Source organism: Nannospalax galili, unplaced genomic scaffold, assembly GCF_000622305.1.
Source record: "Nannospalax galili isolate Female #2095 unplaced genomic scaffold, S.galili_v1.0 scaffold713, whole genome shotgun sequence".
Lineage (NCBI taxonomy): Eukaryota > Metazoa > Chordata > Mammalia > Rodentia > Spalacidae > Nannospalax > Nannospalax galili.
The window spans coordinates 1,438,441-1,456,882 of NW_008333780.1; the positions used below are offsets into that span (position 1 = coordinate 1,438,441).

General features: G+C 44.8%; 1 protein-coding gene across 1 annotated transcript in view; it reads left to right on the forward strand.

Annotated features, from left to right (window-relative positions):
* Rab3b (RAB3B, member RAS oncogene family) overlaps positions 1-18,144 on the forward strand; it is a 61,174-nt gene extending 43,030 nt beyond the window's left edge. Inside the window, exons 3-5 of the mRNA XM_008828443.2 lie at positions 2,061-2,179; positions 8,823-8,947; positions 17,042-18,144. Of these exons, the coding sequence (XP_008826665.1) occupies positions 2,061-2,179; positions 8,823-8,947; positions 17,042-17,229 (432 nt within the window). The 3' untranslated portion in view covers positions 17,230-18,144. The remainder of the gene's footprint in view (positions 1-2,060; positions 2,180-8,822; positions 8,948-17,041) is intronic.
* Positions 18,145-18,442: the final 298 nt, after the last annotated feature.

The following is an 18,442-nucleotide window of genomic DNA, read 5'->3' on the forward strand; positions in this document are numbered from 1 at the left end:
CAAACAAAAAAACCTCTATATAAAAAATAAAAGAAAACATTTTAAGAGTTTAAACAGAAGTACCTACATGATGGATAAAGCTGCTCTCAGAAATCACAAGTTATTAAATAAAAATCCCAGTACCTGGTGGGGGGGGGGTTCCTTCCTCTGAATGGTTGGTCAGGAAGGTCTCTGAGGTCCTCCAAAACAACAGGCATTTGACTGCTCATCAGAACTAGACCCTACTGATATAAACAGCTCGTGTTTTGCTCATGGGACATAGGATCAAGCTGCAACTGACATGGAAGTGTCTTCCCTGCCAGGTAGCTCTCATAGTGTTTGAGGGTATTGCACAGGCCACTTGTGGGAAAATTACCATCAAAAGTCTTCCTCAGCTGTGGACCCTGTAGGCTACCATCCGGCCAGACAAGAAGTTCCCACTGCTGAATAGTGGCAAGTCAGTAATAGGAGTAAGTAACTGTTCTTTGATTGGATGTGAGGCCCATTTCACAAGAGGGAATCCACATTTGGTACTATAAGTTTGGTCAAAAGCCTGTAGCTGGTGAGGTCATAGGTACTAGTAGGGAAGCTACTGCTGTTGTTGCTAAACAAGATGTGCCCATTATATTGCTGCCTAAATAATTATGTTTATAGCTGTAGATCAATGCTCCCACCAGCTTTTGTCAAAGAAGCTCCTTTTTGAGGTATGCAGTATAACTGTAGAGACTGAGAACAAGAGATTCTTGAATGCTCAGCATAAATGAGACTTCGATATAAGCCCCCTCCAAGGCTCAGGGAACATCACAGAAGATGGGATGTAAAGACTCTGAGATGGAGAAAGGAGTAGAAGGAGGCAGAATATTGTCTTTGGAATATGACACTGCTGTTGCACTTTTGATCCCACAGCAGTTGAGATTATCAGCACAAAACCTGTGCAAGATTGGCCCTGTTGACATCCTGTCATGAAGGAGAAAAGAGCTCTTAAAGCTCCCACCCCAGGACCTACAGATAGGTAACAACAGCTAGGGAGAGGGGCTCATGAGGCCCCAATCCTCCTTGAGTGTCTATAGGGACTTAAATGGTTGCTGGCAGAGGGAGAGATATTTTCTTCATGGTGTAGCCACTGGTAAGGAGCCCATGGCCTTATAAATAATCCCTCCTCCAGGACCCTGTAAGTAGCCCTGATGATACTCATTGGGTCATAAGAAAGAAGGAGAGGGAGTGAGAGACAGAAAGAGAGAAGAAGGAAGGAAGGAAGGAAGGAAGGAAGGAAGGAAGGAAGGAAGGCGGGAGGGAGGGAGGGAAGGGAAGGAAGGAGGGAGGGAGGAAGGGAGGGAAGGAAGGAGGGAGGGAGGGAAGGAAGGAAGGAAGGAAGGAAGGCGGGAGGGAGGGAGGGAAGGAAGGAAGGAAGGAGGGAAGGAAGGAAGGAAGGAGGGAAGGAAGGAAGGGAAGGAACTAGGTGGGAAGAGAAAGGAGATCAGCAGGAGCAGGAGGTGAACGGGAAATGGTAATGGGGGTGTATATGACATAAAAAAACAGGTATATAGGAAAATGCAATAATGGAACCTATCATTTATAGTCAATACCTGCTAATAAAAACGAAGAAGGGTTTTTAAATTTATTCTTTTTCTGTATATGAGTGTATTGCCTGCATGTGTGTAAGTGCACCTGTGTCGTGCAATGCCTACAGAGGTCAGAAAAAGGCATCAGATCCCCTGGAACTGGAGTTGTGGATGGTTGTTAGCCGCCATATGGGTGCTGAGAACTGAACCTGGGTCTTCTGCAAGAGCAGCCAGTGCTCTTAACTGCTGAGTCATCTCTCCAGCCCAGATAAAGTTTTTTTAAAGATATGATTATCCATTTACAATTTCTCCTATGAATTATTCAATGCCTCTTGTCCATTTTTCTATTAGGATGATAATTATTTCCTTAGTAATTTCTATGAGGTAAATTATGTTATTCTAGTTAGACCACAATGCAATATACATAATGAATGTTCCTTAAATATGCATTGGATTGTTAGCTAATTGTCTTGGGGATGTTTTAGGATTACTAAGAGGCTGATTCTTTCTCGTGTACAGGACACAGCTGGGCAAGAGCGATACCGGACCATCACCACAGCCTATTACCGTGGGGCCATGGGCTTCATTCTGATGTATGACATCACCAATGAAGAGTCCTTCAATGCTGTCCAGGACTGGTACAGTGTTCATTCATTCATTAATTCCTTCAGCAAAATGTTCATGAAAACTTTGCATGTGTTAGGGAAGCCCAAGTAAATCAGGCATGGTGCCTGCTCTTAAAAAGTTCTCACATAGCTGGGTGTGGTGGCCTGTGCATTTAGTCCCAGTACTCAGGAGGCAGAGGCAGGCAGATCTCTGTGAGACAGGGAGACCCTGTCTCAAAAATAAGAAAGTTCTCATGTGAGATGAGAAATCAAATCAGTAAGCAAACCATGAAAATGTCAGAGGACAAGTGCAGCAATGAAGAGAGACATAAGGGCTATGGGAGCCCGGGGGAAGGGCTCTCTGACCTAGTTTAGGAAGACAGCAAAGGCATCTGGGGGTCCATGACACACGTGCTACATTTTGTGGAAGGAACAGGAATTAGCTCGATGGACAAATGGATGAGACTTTCCAGAAAAAGAACACAGCTCTGCTAAGAGGAGGAGGTGAAAAGCCAGTAGGAAGTGTAAGCCATGGAAGATTTTTGTGTTGAGGTAAGAAGGTTGGATTTTATCCTGTAGGTGATGGTATATGGGATGATATTTGGAAATCCACTGGTTCTGCCTTACCTTTCAGGAAGATTCCTCTGGCTATAGTGAAGAGCGAGTGAGTCCATATAGCATTTCTCTATCACTAGACTGGCCTAGGGCCCAAGAACACATCCAGCCCAAGTTCAGAAAGGCTCGGTTTGCAATGGAATCATCATAGTGCTCCCAAGGTAGAGCCTCTGAGCAACTTACATTTTTTCTTTTGGGGGACATCACTTACAGGGAAAAGTGAGGCATGTGAAAAGGAGGAGCCAGTACCCAGTGGCCCTAATCAGAGGAGGACAGGAGAAGGTGGGGTGTTCTTTGGAATCAGAGAATCTGAGTAAGCCAGGCACCTAGCAGCAGTACTGAGAAGCACCAATCTTGTTTCTTGCTCCTTTTGGCCCATAGCTACTCTGTAAGGCAGTTTTCTCTTACTACAGCAAAATTACCTGTAGGCGGGGGTGGGGTGCTTTATAAAGCAAAGAGATCTGCTTCGCTTACAGTTTTTGTAGGCCAAGGGTCTAAACAGCCAGGCTCTGGCTCTAGCAAAGGCTTCCTGGCTACATCATATCATGGCAGATGGCATCATCCTGGGCGCATGTGCAAGGGAGATAGACAGGAAGGCTGACAGAGACAGATGGGGAGAGGCTGGTCTTGCTCTTTTATGGTTCTTGTAAGAACTAACCAGGGCCCCCCGAGAATCATTTCAGTTCCGTCAAAAGGCCACACCCTCAGTGACCTAATTACTTCCCACTAGGTCCTACCTCTTTTACTTTCTTTTGTTTTGTTTTTGAGATAGGATACCACTATGTAGCCCAGGCTGGCCTTTAGCTTATGATCTTCCTATCCACTAGGCCCTAACTCTTAAAGGTCCTGCCATAGGGAAAGGCCAGTCTTATTCTTTTTTTTTTTCCTTTGGTCTTTTTGAGACAGGGTCTCCCTGTAGCCACAGCTGACCTGGAACTCACTATGTAGACCAGGCTGGCCTCGAACTCACAGAGCTCCGCCTGCCTCTGCCTCCTGAGTGCTGGGACTAAAGGTGTGCGCCACCATGCCGGCAGGCCAGTCTTACTCTTTTATAGTTCTCATAAGAACTAATCAGAGTACCCCAGGAATAACCTCAGTTCCTTCAAAAGGCAGCACCTTAAGTGACCTAATTACTTCCCAAGTAATAGTGGATAGGAGGATCCCAAGTTTGGTCCTAGAACCAGACTTCCAATATGTGACCCCTTTGGGGACAAACCACAGCTAAAACCATAGCAACAACCCTTTGAAGGCTTCCTCGAAGGGAGCAGTGGCCATGGCTACATAAAGCATCTCAACCACTTGAGCCTGGAGGTAGGCATGATCTTGCGAGCTGACTACTGCCCTCCCTGGACTGAACAACAGTGCAGGGACCAGTGTTCTCTCCTGTCTTGCAGTCACTCTCCTCTGTTTACACCTCCTTTAACTTCCTTCTTTTTCCTTCCCTCCCACTTTTCCCTCTTTCTCTTTATTCTTTCCAGTCATGATTTTCTGCCCGTCTCCCTCCTCCTTGTGTCCATCGCCTCTGTCTTAGCACACTTCCTGTGGCGTGATCAGCTCTTTCTTTGTTGCCACCCTGCTCCTTTCCTATTGACTATGAGCCCTTTCCTTCCCTCCATCACTCTGTTCATTTTGATTCAGGAACACGGTGGCTTTAACACCTGGTGATGATTTTCTAAGAATAGCCTGAGTCTTGCTAATCTGAGAGCTGAGAGACGCTGGGCAGAGCAGCAGGGAAAGATGAAAGAATAGAAGGCAGAGATCAGGCGTTGCTTTCAGGTGCCTGCCATGCATCTGGAGACTAAGTGTCCATCTCTCTTAAGCCCTTACCTTTGAGTTTGGCTTTGGAACAACTTGGCCTCAGTCATCCAAGCCTCAGTGCCCAGGATGTGGCATGGCTCTTTCTGGGATGACAGCAAGTGGTGGTTGAGTTTCATCCCTTTAGGGAATGGCCTTTCACCAGATGAGGTTGGTGGTAGGATTGGCTTTAGGAGAAGAATCAGGTTGAAGTTGGAGCTAGGGGCAAGCTGGATTGAGTGTCAATGTCAGATAGTCAAGATCTGCCTCAGGATTAGCTATTCACAGACACGGTCATTTGCCAAACGTTCACTGACACCCTCTCTGCTCTGTACTCTATCCCAGTACATCTGGCGTCCCAAAGATGAATAGGCCTTTCCCTACCCCCCAGGGAAAGACATAAATTTAGCCAAATATAAGAGGTGCCATGATAGCGGTACGGGGGACCAAAAGGGGATCATACCACCTCATGGGGTGTGGGATATAGAAGTAGGTCCACTCCAAAAAAGAGAGAGAGAGATGTCTCTACAGTGCAGGGTCTTGTTTTATTCTTCTCCTAAAATTGTCCCAGAAATTTGTGGGTTTTTGTTATTTTGTGTGAATGAGTGCTATGCCTGCATGTATGTGAGTGTACCCATGTTGTGCAGTGCCTGTGGAGGACAGAAGAGGCATTGGATCCTCTGGAACTGGAGTTACCCACCATGTGGGTTCTGGGATTTGAACTGGGTCTTCTACAAGATAGCCAGTGCTCTTAACTGCTGAGCCATCTCTCTAGCCAACTTTCAAAAATTTATAAAGTACAAATATTTATAAAGTGCTTTTTTTTTGGTCTTTTTGAGACAGGGTCTCCCTGTAGCCCCAGCTGACCTGGAACTTGCTATGTAGACCAGGCTGGCCTCAAACTCACAGAGATCCGCCTGCCTCTGCCTCCCAAATGCTGGAATTAAAGACGCGCGCCACCATGCCCAGCTATAAAGTGCTTTTTAAAGGCCTTATAATAGAGGTGGGTAGTGGCAGCTCTCAGCTCTGATCCCAGCACTTGGGAAGCTAAGGCAGCTGGATCTTCATGAGTTGGATGCCAGCCTGGGCTACAGAGTGAGATCATATCTCAACAAAAATATAAACAACAAAAAAAGGGCTCATAATTGAGCTAGGAGTAGTGGCTCATATTTGAAATCCCAGCAGTGGGGAGGCTGAGGCAGGAGGTTCACTGACTTTGAGGCCAGCCTGGACTGAGTTCCAGTCTAGCCTAGGCTGTAGTGAGACTATCTCAAAAACTAAAGTCTCATAAGTATCCTATATGAATGAAGCTAACCATGCTCTAAGGTCTCAGGGAACATGTATGAATCAGGGGAGGAAAGAGGCAAGTTGATCCAGGGAAGCTTGAGAAGACTCCCCACAAAGCTTTGTGTGGTCAGCACTGGGTCTTGGAGGATAATGTAGTTGTCAGGAAAATATTCTCAGTATAGACAAAGTCACCACTATGGGAGAACATTTGGGGAATGAGGAAATTTATGGGATAGAATGAAGAGCCATGAGGCTGGAGAGACAGGTCACAAATGGTTGTGAAGTAACTGATCTAGATTTGATCAAATGGCTAGTGGGGGCCAGAGAAGGCTTTTAGGAAAGGACATGTCAGATACAGATTTTCAGTAGAGCTCTCTGTCCAGAAAGGAAAGGAATGACCAGATGTTAGAGGGCACCAACCAAGGTGTCAGGGCCAGCACCTGTGGCAGTCTACAGGGGCAATTATATGCCTGTCTGTCCTCCGCTGAATTATTTGGCAGTCACATGCTGTTGCTAGCCTTGTGGGAGGGAAACCACTTCAGTTTTGGGAGTTTTGTAGTGTTGGGATTGAGCCCAGGACCTTACACATGTAGGCAACCATTCTACAACTAAGCTGCGTTCTGAGCCTGCTTCTTTAACTTCTGGAAGTTTTCTTTCCTACCTAGGAGGGTGTGTGTCTTAGTGTGGGCTATAACAAGAATGCCATTAGCTATGTAGTTTAAATGGCAAACATTTATTTCTCACTGTTCTACAGTCTAGAAGTCCAAACTCAAGGTGCTAGTGGATTTGGTGTCTGGGGACAACTGTTCTTTCGCTGTATCATTAATGACAGAGAGAGAGAGGGGGAGAGGGAGAGAGAGAGAGAGAGGGAGAGAAGAGAGGGAGAGGGAGAGAGAGAGAAGAGAGGGAGATGGAGAGGAAGAGGGAGAGAACTTTAGTTTCTTTCTCTTGTTACAAGGACACTAACCCCACTTATTGGGGCTTTACCCCCATTCCCTCATGACATAATTACCTCCCAAATGCTCAAAGAAATGATTCCATACAAATCCAGCTTTGTGAACCAATGAGTTTATTGGGCTTACTTACAGGAGCCTGGGTGAGGGACCATTCAAGGGGGCAAGGGTGACCCCAAAACCGATGTATCCCACCCTAGCATAGGTAATAACCTGAAAGCTGCATGAATGAGCACCCCCCCCGTTAACTTTCCACTTTGTATGTGCTCTAGACCTAAGAACATGTACAACTGGTGCAAGATTGCACGCAGTTGGTGGGGGAGGGGTGATGGGCAGCAGAGGGGGAGTGGCTGTAATCTTCTTAAACTGTGGATTGCAGTCCCACATGGGCTCACATAACTGAACTGGGGTCTTGAAAATGTTGGCGATAGTAAAAGGATTCTGAACAAATAATGGCCAGAATATAATTAAAAATCAAACGCAATGAATCCGAGATGTTTCCGGCAGTGCTCACCCATGTTACATTGCACAAGTCCCCTGTAGCTTTGTGTGTGCATGTGTTCAGCCTACATACACTCGGCAGCACCAGTCAGTCCTGCCCAAAATGCCAGAGCTCAGATTTCAGACTGTTAGATGCTAGTGAGTCTCAGTGTTTATGGTATTCAAGCAAAGTTTTCTGCTCTCATCAAAACATAACGGTTTAACTATGGAAAACAAAGGCAATACTTTTGCTACTTTCATTCCTCAACATGTAAGTATCAAATTAGTATCTCCTTGGGTTGTATTGTGTTAGAAATGTTTGACTTTAAAATTGTCTTTGGAGTTCTGATTCAAGTTTCACTTTTTAAAAAATTATTAAACAACATTAAATGAATGTTGCTTTGGGGTTAAGTTAGAATTCTCAAACTTCTGCTGTTTTGTAGTATTTATGTGAAATGGTGTTCTCAGCATCAGTGATTATAAAATTAAAATACCAATCAACTCTGAAAAATATTGGAGGGGGAAAAAAGGACCAGGCATGGTAGTTGCATATACCTGCAATCCCAGCTCTCTGCAGGTTTGAGGACAGCCTAGTCTGCACAGTGAGTTCCAGGCCAGCTAGGTCTACATAATAAAAACCTGTCTCAAAAAAATTTTTTTTAATTCCAGGCCTGATGGCACAAGTCTTTAATTCCAGCACTGGGCAGCAGAGGCAGGTGGATCTCTGAGATCAAGACCAGCCTGCTACATAGGGAGTTCCAGGCCAACCAGGGTTATGTAGTGAGACCCTATCTCAAAAAAACAAACAACAACAAAAAACCCAAACCCAAAACAACAAATTTTTTAAGTGTTGAAGATACTATCTTTCATTATCAATTATTCAGCCAAGATTTAATTCTTTATGTAAAAATAAACAAGAATATCCAACTCAGCATGCAATTTACTTTAGTGTTTAATAAATGGTAATATACATATATATATATATACCAAAGAACTGTTTTTTAAAAATAAATTTATGATTTATTATAAATAAATGTTAGATTTGTCTATTTTATATACCTGTATACTTGAGGTCACATAAAAATTTCTTGGGTGCGGGGCTAGAGAGATGGCTCAGAAGTTAAGAGCACTGACTGCTCTTGGAGAGGACCCGGGTTCAGTTCTCAGCACTGTAGCATGGCAGCTATGAACTGTCCTTAACTCCAGTTCCAGGGGAATCCAACGCCCTCTTCTGACCTCTGCACGATATGGGTGTATTCACATACATGCAGGTAATACACTCATACACATAGAATAAAAATAATAAAATATTTTTTAAAAATTTCTTGGGTGAAAAGGAGACATACATGGATAAAATTTAAGACCTGTACTGAGGAGTGTTAATAGGCCCAGCCTTGTGAAGGTCATGTGCAGGTAATCAAAGCTGCTCTGATTTCAGGATGTCATGTCATGCTGGAGGACAGCATTCCACAATAGGCTTCAACATGTGAATTGGAGGGGTAAGGGGCGACAGCACAATTAATATATTTCTCTCTGTCTCTTTTTAGGGCTACTCAGATTAAGACCTATTCCTGGGACAACGCACAGGTTATTCTGGTGGGCAACAAATGTGATGTGGAAGAAGAGAGGGTGGTCCCTACTGAAAAGGGCCGACTCCTTGCAGAGCAACTTGGTATGTGCATGACACGTGTGTGCATATATGTATGTGCACATGTAAGTGGGACAAGTAGGACACAAGTGTGCCTTTTTTTGACATTAGAATATATTGCGATTATGAACTATGTACCTGTGTGCCCTGGGAATATTGTTTGTATATTTGAGTCATATACATATAGACTTTGTGCTGGTGATCTTAAGTGATTCTTCATTTATATTTTTCTTATATAGAATGTATGAGTGTGTTGCCTGCATGTATGTGAGCACACCTATGTTGTGCAATGCCTCGGAGGTCAGAAGAGGCCATCAGATTCCTCTGGAACTGGAGTTAAGGACCATTCATAGCCACTATGTGGGTGCTGGGAATCGAACCCGGGTCCTCTGCAAGAGCAGTCAGTGCTCTTAATTGCTGATCCATCTCTCCAGTCCCAATGAATACCTTTTTAAAAACTAGATCTTTTCACAAGGGATTTGAGATCTCTATTAAAATAACCATAGCACAACAATAAACATTGAGAACATTTTAGCAAAGGAAGGCAAAGGTGGGAGGAAGGTAAGAGAAAGATAAAGTCAGATAAATATATATGTCACTACTTCTTGGGCACCAGCAAGAGGTAGGCCAAAATATTGTCTTTGACCCTCCTGGCAACCACTACAACAAGCAAAACATAATCTGTTATGTGGCTCAGAGTGTCCTTACTGTAAAAACAAGCCTGTTATTCCAGGAAAGCTCTGCTCCTCACCAGCAACCATACAGCAGACTGTATGCTCAGTGCCCATGTTGATATCACACATCCTTCCAGAAACCACAATATGGAACATAGTAAGCTATTTATTGCCATTTTTCTCATGTAAATGGATACCTCTCACCAAAACACAATTCATAACAAAAGTAAATGTATAAAGAGGCCAAACAATGCAGTTCAAGTTTGCAGCTGATTTTGATCCATGTTCTGAGGTGCCTAGGCGTGTCCCAGAGTCCCCATACCTATCTTGGCTTGAAAGTTCAGTTTTTATTTTATATATTTAGGTTAAATGTAAGATTGTCTTAGAGAAATAGTTCCATGTCTGGAGAAAGTTAACAATCTTCCTCTAGAATAGACTGACTGACTTTTAGGCAGTTTCCCTACATATTTGTCATACTTTAAGTGGTTTAATTGCTGAAGAATAGAGGGCTTAAAGATATACTCTGACAGTTTTGAAGTACAGAAGTTTGTGCTTCTAGGTGGGTAAGCTTTATGATATCAAAGTGTGGATTGTGTGTTGTGTGTGTATTCCTCATGTGTGTCCATGTCTCATACTTCTTCCCCACCCATATTATCCAAGATAGTCTGGATAAGAAATGAGTAAACCTTAAGTGCTTAAACGAGGATTGGTTCATCCTGGGTCTTGCTGTTCCTTCTATCACAGAGGTTCTCAGGGTATACCAAGTGTCTCCATTCACAGAACTATAAGCATGTGGTGAAGCCCATACTTGGTAACTTCAGGTTATCCTTTTATGTTGTTTACAACCCACAACCCCTTTGGAGCCTGGCAGAATACAGGAACACAGAAGTGAGATTAAGGAGGCACTTTTGAAGAAGGCCTTAATGAATTGGTCAGGTTTAGGGAGGTCAAGGCAACTCATCTCTGTGATATTCAACTCCCTGAGCTTGTCTCTACTGCTTACCACTGAGCTTGTCTCTACTGCTTACCACTGAGCTTGTCTCTACTGCTTACCACTGAGCTTGTCTCTACTGTTTACCACTGAGCTTGTCTCTACTGCTTACCACTGAGCTTGTCTCTACTGCTTACCACTGAGCTTGTCTCTACTGTTTACCACTGAGCTTGTCTCTACTGTTTACCACTGAGCTTGTCTCTACTGTTTACCAGAGCTTGCTTATTATGTGTTTGTCCTTCCTAGCCCTGAGGACAGGGAATATGTCTGATTTGTTTCATTCCATTGAAAAATGTGTATTGGTAGTCAGTGAGATGGCTTAGCAAGGAAAGGCACCTGCCACCAAACCTGACGTGAGTTCAATTCCTAGAACCCACATGATAGAGAGAAGCAACTCACAAGTTGTCCTGTCACCTCCATTCAAGTGCTATGGTATGTACATATGCGTGCATGCACGCACAGTATTAAAAAAAAATAAAGCCAGTCCCAGTAACAGAGATCAACCATATGCATTAAAGAAGTGAAAAAGAGAAACCTAATTTTAGGCTGGGGAGTCAAGGTCTTTAGAAAAAGTAACATCTGAGCTAAGAACTGAAAGATGAGAAAAAGTTAGGCAAAGAGTGGGCGTGGAGTGTTCCACATTGTGAACAATCTGAATAAGTGGGTTAGATCTCGGAGCATTTATGGGTTTGAACAAAGGCTGCGTAACAGGGTCTGAATAACCAAGGAGAGAGTGGTATGAGATGAGACTGGAATGGTACAGGGGTCATGCAGCATCCTGTGGGCCGTGTCAAGAACTTTGCATGAACGTGATGAGATCCGCCTTCTTCATTCCACCCCAGCACTATCCCTCTGCTATTGCAGGTATTAAGTCAGTTCCAGTGGTCGGCCGCCCAGCTCCAGTTCCCTTTGCCTCTAGTAATACTATTTTCAGTTCGTAATCTCTGGGTTTCCTCTGTTCTATTTGGCTCCTTGATTCCTTTACCACCTATATAACCGTCTGTCTCTGATTTAAATGCTAAGAGTAGTTTCCATTTTCTTGATTAGACTCTGTCTGAAACAATTCAGCTGAGTGCCTGAGATTATAGGGGAGAGGTACACTATGTTCTTCGTGGTAAGATAGGATGGGGAAGAGAAAGGGAAGACTGTCTGAGATCAGAAAGTCCACAGACAAATAATGAAGACCATTAGGAATGGGAGCTAGAGAGTGACCGCAGGAGCAAAGGCTGAAATGAGAAAGCATTGATGTCTGCAGCATGGCGTGAGCTAAGAAGGTGATGCTAGAGAGGCAGTAAGGAGCCATGCTATGCAAGGCTGCTGTGGTCCGATGGTCCATTGTGACTGAAGGCTTTGTCTTCAGTATTGGGAAATGGTAGAATGTTTAAGAAGTTGCGCCAAGTAGGAAGAACGTTGGTCATTCAAATATGCTCTTAGACAGCAGCACCCTTTGAGTTCTCTTGAGGGATTTTTTTTTAGACAAATAGCCCAGGCTGGCCATGAACTTGTTACCAAAGGTTAGCCTCGAACACTTGATCTTCCTGCCTCTGTCTCCCAAATGCTAGGGATTACAGGTGTGTATGTGGCTTAAGAGAGGTGCTATAAAAGTAGTGAAACTGCCCCACACAGCTCTGTACTTTTTGGTCCAGGATGTGATCTTCCTGCTCTGACACATGCTCTCCCCATTGTTATTGGCTATGAGATGATGCAACTAATGAGCAATCATCACTACAGAGCTTGTGCTATGCCCCTTAGACTTTAAATCTACTGACTCACGAACCAGATAAATCCTTTTCTTCACAAGTAGTCTGTGTCAGGTATTTTGTCATAGTGACGGAAAGTTAACTAAAACAAGGGTCTTGGGTTTTAAGCCAATGAGATTGATATGGAGTTAACAGATCTTTTTCAGTTCCAGGGACACAAATCCAAGCCAAAGTAGTTGAAGTTATAATACAAGAACATAGCTGAAGTAACATGGATGAGATGATAGCCCAAAAATTAATAGGCCAGGGGATATAGCTTAGTGGTATAGTGCTTGTCTAGTAAGTATGAGGCCCTGGGTTCAGTTTCCAATACCATAAAATAAAAACAAGACAAAACACTTTCCCCATTTTGGTGTCTCACACCTATAATCCCAGCACTTGGGAGACTGAGGCAAGAGGATTGCAAGTTTCAGGATAGACAGGGCTACAGTAATAAGCTATATCGTTAGGTGGACTGTTCATATGACAAGGAACCTGAGAATGAGAGTAAGCCCAGAGTAAAAAGAAAGACAGTGAGTCTCCTGCCCAAATCATCAGAGGCAAGAGAGTATAGGTTGGGGGTTAGAAAAGTATGGCAATGCAGAGGCATCAGTAAGATGGGGAAGGGAGTCAACATAATGATAGCAGAGAAATTGTCAGGAGCAGTGTTGGGATAAGGACTGAATTTAGCTGTTTGCAAATTTCCAAACAGAATCTGAGGTCAGGTTAGAAGCAGGCAGTGTAGACACAGTCTGTGAATCTCTAATAGCTGCCTTTGGCAGGCAAAATAAACCTATCATTTTGGAGATTGGGTAGCATTTCAGATTCAGTTAAGAATTGGACTCCATTAAAGATAGCAGAAATTTCACTGTTCCGAAACCAATTAGAAGAGGGAAAGAACTGGGGGTGACTAGCCTACTTCGTTGGCTGTCAGCTTCCTGGCCTGGATAGATTCTCAGCTCTTGAGATACTTACTAATGAACCTGAGGAAAAGGTTACCACCCGGGCCTTCTAATGAAAGGCCTTCCAGGAGCCTGACAGTAATTGGAGCCTGGCAGTGCATTGGAGGTTCTGAGCTGACTAGACCCATGAGGTGGTAGCTTGAATTAGAATTCTCATACTTTGGGTACCTTTGCAATGACAGTGAAGACATTTCTTTGGCATGACATTTGAGGTCTCCATGTTTGGTCTCCTATTCATCTCTCACCATGTTAGGTTTTATTCACTGGTAACAAACTGCTGTGGTCCTTTTAGCACAGAAGGATGTTTTTAGCCCCCTTTTCTGCATTCATATGAACACTCACAGTCTCTTGTCTTTGTCCAGCCAATATCTGAATTGGCAACAGCTTCTCCGAGAAGTCTGCCCTGGCCCCCAGACTTGGATAGGTACCTCTTCTGTGTCCTGACCAACCTTTGACTTCATACTGTTCCAGCACTTACTATTATAATAACCAGGAGACTAGGAGCTCAAGTGTAGGAACGGTGTGTGATTCACCTCAGTGTGCCCAGCATGCCCAGCACAGGGTCTACCTGTGTCTCTGGATGCTGGCTGAGACAAGCTCTCATGACCTCTGCTGTCTACATCATCTCCATCACACCCTCCATGCACCTTCCAACCTCCTTTATTCAACCAACATTCCCCAAACACATACTTCTTTACTGGGGCTGGGGCTCCAGTGAGCAGCCCAGCCCTGCTCAGGGAGCCCCCAGTCAAATGGATTTTACCACACAGGGTAACAAGTGCTATGGCAAGGGAAATGAAGAGCTCTGTCTGAGTCCTGCAGGATGAGAAGTTAGATGAAGAGTTTTGCTCAGTTCCAACATTACAGGCACACATTCCCGCTAACTCCAGGAAGCTGCCCTGCACTTCCCTGACATTCATTCCCTCTCCTGAATCCCTTCTTGGTCTCTGGCTTCTCTAACTCAGAATGGAATAAGCTTGGTCTGTCACTGTTCCAACTGAGGGTGAAACAGAGGCATGAGATGGGTCCCTGGCTTACCCCTCACCTCTGAGCTGGTTTTTCTAGCTGTAAATTATAAATGGTAAGCCTTGCCTTGCCCAGGTACCACTCTCAAGAGGATTTGAAGAACACAAATTGTCCTCATAAGATTGTTTTAAGATTACATTTATAAACTGTTAAGAACTATGCAGAAACTTTTTTTTTTTTTTTTTTTTTTGGGACAGGGTTTCCCTGTAGCCCCAGCTGGCTTGGAACTCATTATGTAGACCAGGCTGGCCTCGATCTCACAAAGACCTGCCTGCCTCTGCTTCCCAAGTCCTGGAATTAAAACTCTTTTTAGTGAGTCTCCACAGTTAGATTTGATCTCCCAATGTCCCTGACACTTAGCACAATACTAGCAATATGTCAATGCTCAATAAAGATCTGGTATGTTGACTGACCCTAAATGCTGAAGAAAAAAGGACTTCCCCTAAAGTCGGGAGACAATGGAAGGGCTGAAAAGTATATGGAAACATGAACTGCCGCGTATTCCACACAGCAATCACTTCACATGCATTGTGCATTTGATTTTCGTTGCCTCCCTGTGAAGTAGGTAATATTCGTCCTGTTCTACAAATGTGGAAGTAGTGACTGAAAGCAATTAGGCAACGTGCCTGTGTAGCTGAAAGAATTTAGACGCAAATCTAGGCTGCCTTCCAGGCACACCTGTCATCTGTTGCGCGTTCCCCCTCTGTGCTAATTCCTCAGGAAGGATTTTGCCCCTAGCCTTGACCTGTGTCCTCATCTGATAGTGAAAGCCTATTTTCTGCTTTACCTGTTTGCCCTTTTCTTGGCCAACAACGTATTCCTCCCCACCTCCCCAAATGCTGCTACTTGCCAAAGGCTAGAGAGTCAACCTTTGTGATATTCATTAAAGAAAAGTTGTATGCTACAGGGCCTCTGAAGCAGCTGAGTTCCCGGGGCCTGGGGATGGTGAGCCTGCAGCTGCCTCCTTCATCACAGGTCCGCAATTAGTAAGCATTTGTGCAGCTTGCCTTTCTCAGATCAGGAAATGGGCCACAGGAGAAGCTGACAGCTGGAGGTGGGTTGGAGAGGGAGTGAGAGCCTTCCAGCTGTGAGGCCAGGGAAAAGGAGCTTTGTTTGTAGCTGAGCTTCAAGCTTTCTGTGGATAGTGGAGTAAGAAGGAGGCAGAGGGGGATGAAAGAGACCCTCCTCTTTGTGGAAGAAGATGATGAAAGAGGGAGAAGGAGATGGAGAGGTGAAAGCAGCAAGATGAGCGATCCGAAAGCAGCGTCATTGTAACAGGCAGCGTTTGCACAGCAGTGGATCCACTGTCTCCATCCTCCGGTAGCTCTCTGTAGGAAGACACTGTTATTCTTCCCACTTGACAAAGAACTCTGAGAATCAGAGAGGTTAAGTGATTCAGACAGGTGTAGTGGCTTGCCGAAATCCAGACACCACGGTAGTCAGATAAAGGCAAATAGATTTGTAAAGCGAGAAAACAAAAGCTTGGTGTGGTGGCACAGCCTATGATCCCAGTACTTGGGAGACTGAGGAAGAGGATCCTGTGTATGAGGCAAGCCTGGGCTACATACTGAGACTGGCCCAAAAAACTCAACCAAAAAGGCAAGGGGGGGAAAAAAACATGATTGCAGCAGGGGGAGGGAGCTTGGGTGGTGGAAGCAAGTAAAAGTGAAAGAGGAAGAAATCGGAGGCAGGGCTGTGTATAGACTTTGGAGCCAGACAAGTTCAGGACCAAAGTCCCACTGATATTGCCATGTGAGTTGTGTGAGTTATGCAATCTCTTGAGGCCTTCATTTTCTCATTTGTAAATTGGAGATGGCCTAGACACGTGGCTTAGCCCCTCTCAGTAAGGTTTTTCCTTCCTAAATTCTACTGAAATGAACAAATAGATCTCTCCTTAAGTCCCCTTCCTGACAAAAAGAACATGTGTCTAGGTAAAAAGAGTAAATAGGAAGCTTTGTTTGTACACCGTGGCTCTTGAGGTGCCTGCCATCTAGAGCCTAAACTAGAGCTTCCAGGCTGGGGTGGGGGTAGGGGTGGAGAAGAAAGAGGAAGAAACTGGTCTGGGTATGTAGTGCTGTCAGTGGTAGAGTACTTGCCTAGTATGTGCCAGGCCCTGCGTTCCACCCCCAGCACACACACACACACACACACACACACACACACACACACAAATCCCAAACCTGGGCTTCTTTTACTGATGCTTTTACTCATCTTGGGCAAGCCAGCTTACTTCCCTAACACACAGTGTCAGCATTGGTCATGAAGAGGGTCTGACTGACTCTTTCCCTCAGAGATTTCATGAACGCAAATGAGATCGGGACTTGCTAGGTGCTGGCAAGTGTGGAATGCTCTGCACATGGTGCACTCATTCTTCAGCCACCACCCAATGACAGCCTACCATCATTCTGTGTCAGGAACCATCTCAGATCGCATGGAAATCATTCTATGAGGTACGTGAAATCACCAGGAAATTAATTAGTAAATAGAATAAGTGATTTTCCCAAGATTAAATAGTTGGTTACTGTTAGAGTTAAGATCCATCTGGCTTTAAAACCAGTACAGACAACTCTTTTCCTGTACTGTCTCTTTGAAGCAGAACCCTCTGTACATGAAATTGGGCCTTCTGAGCTCTGGCCACACTGATCCAGAGAGTCCTACTGGGGCCACAAAAAGGTTCCAGCTGAAGGGATGGGAAAAACATGTCCTTCTATCTCTTCTCTCCCTAGGGTTTGACTTCTTTGAAGCCAGTGCCAAGGAGAACATCAGCGTGAGGCAGGCCTTCGAGCGCCTGGTGGATGCCATTTGTGATAAGATGTCTGATTCGCTGGATACAGACCCCTCCGTGCTGGGTGCCTCCAAGACCACACGTCTCTCAGACACTCCGCCCCTGCTGCAGCAGAACTGCCCGTGCTAGGCAAGGCCCACCCTCCTAGCCTCCCCTCATTGTGGCCCCACATGCACTCTGCTTCTCTCTGTCATATGCTGTCCATTCCCAGCCCCAAGCAAGTTGAGTTCTTTGCCAGCCCCTGTGGTTCTCTGCAGATGGCTGCAATTAGAGGCACAAATCAGTAGACTCACAGTGCAGGTCACGGTGTGGTGAAGATTCCTTTTGCAAAAAGAAAATTCCCTGTTATGAAGGGGATTTACTATAAGAACTTGGAAAGAGTCTTTTCTTCCCCTTAAAATAAAATTTCCTTTGCCAAAATTTCACACACACACACACACACACACACACACACACACACACACACTCTTTTCAGGGACTGGCCAAATGTGTACAGTGAAGCCCACCAGCACAGTTAATCCTATTAACTAGAACTTCCCAAAGTACAACCTGCTTGTTTCCTATCAGGCCCGCTGTGGGGTTTCCTCTCAATGCCAGTCAAGCTTTGGTTGCAAAGCCCTGAGCCTGTTACCACGGATGCCCACAGGGCCCAGGCAGTTGCTGTGGTGACAGGACAGTGCTAATCTCCTGAGAGCTGACTCTAGTGATGCTGAAGGAGCAAAGGCTGAGTGAGAAACACACTTAAAAAGATTATCTCCTGCAAAATGTCAAAGGCTCCCACTATCTCAAAGTACAAGGACGAGAGAGAGAGAGAGAGAGAGAGAGAGAGAGAGAGAGAGAGAGAGAAGTGACACACAGATGACAAAGGGTCATGTGCTTCTAGCTGGTTCTATTTGTTGTTGCTTGTTTGCTTGATTGTCTGTTTTGAGACAGGAGATCACGCTGTAGTCCCAAGCTGACCTCCACTTGCTATAGAGTGGCCTTGAACTCAATCCTGCTGCCTCAGTTTCCTCATTGCTGGGAATACAGGTGTGCAAAACCACATCCAGCTTCTCCAGCTGCTTCTGTTTTATTTTATTTTATTATGTGTATGAGTGTACTGCCTGCATGTGTATAAGTGCACCCATGTCGTGCAGTGTCTTCAGAGGTCAGAAGAAGGCATCGGTTCCCCTGGAACTGGAGCTACAGAAGGTTGTTAGCTGCCATGTGGGTGCTGGGAATCAAACCTAGGTCCTCTGCAAGAACAGCCAGTGCTCTTAACCACTGAGCCATCTCTCCAGTCCTTCCGGCTGGTTCCTGGCCATGGGAATGCTATAAAATTTATCACTGATTCTTAGACTAC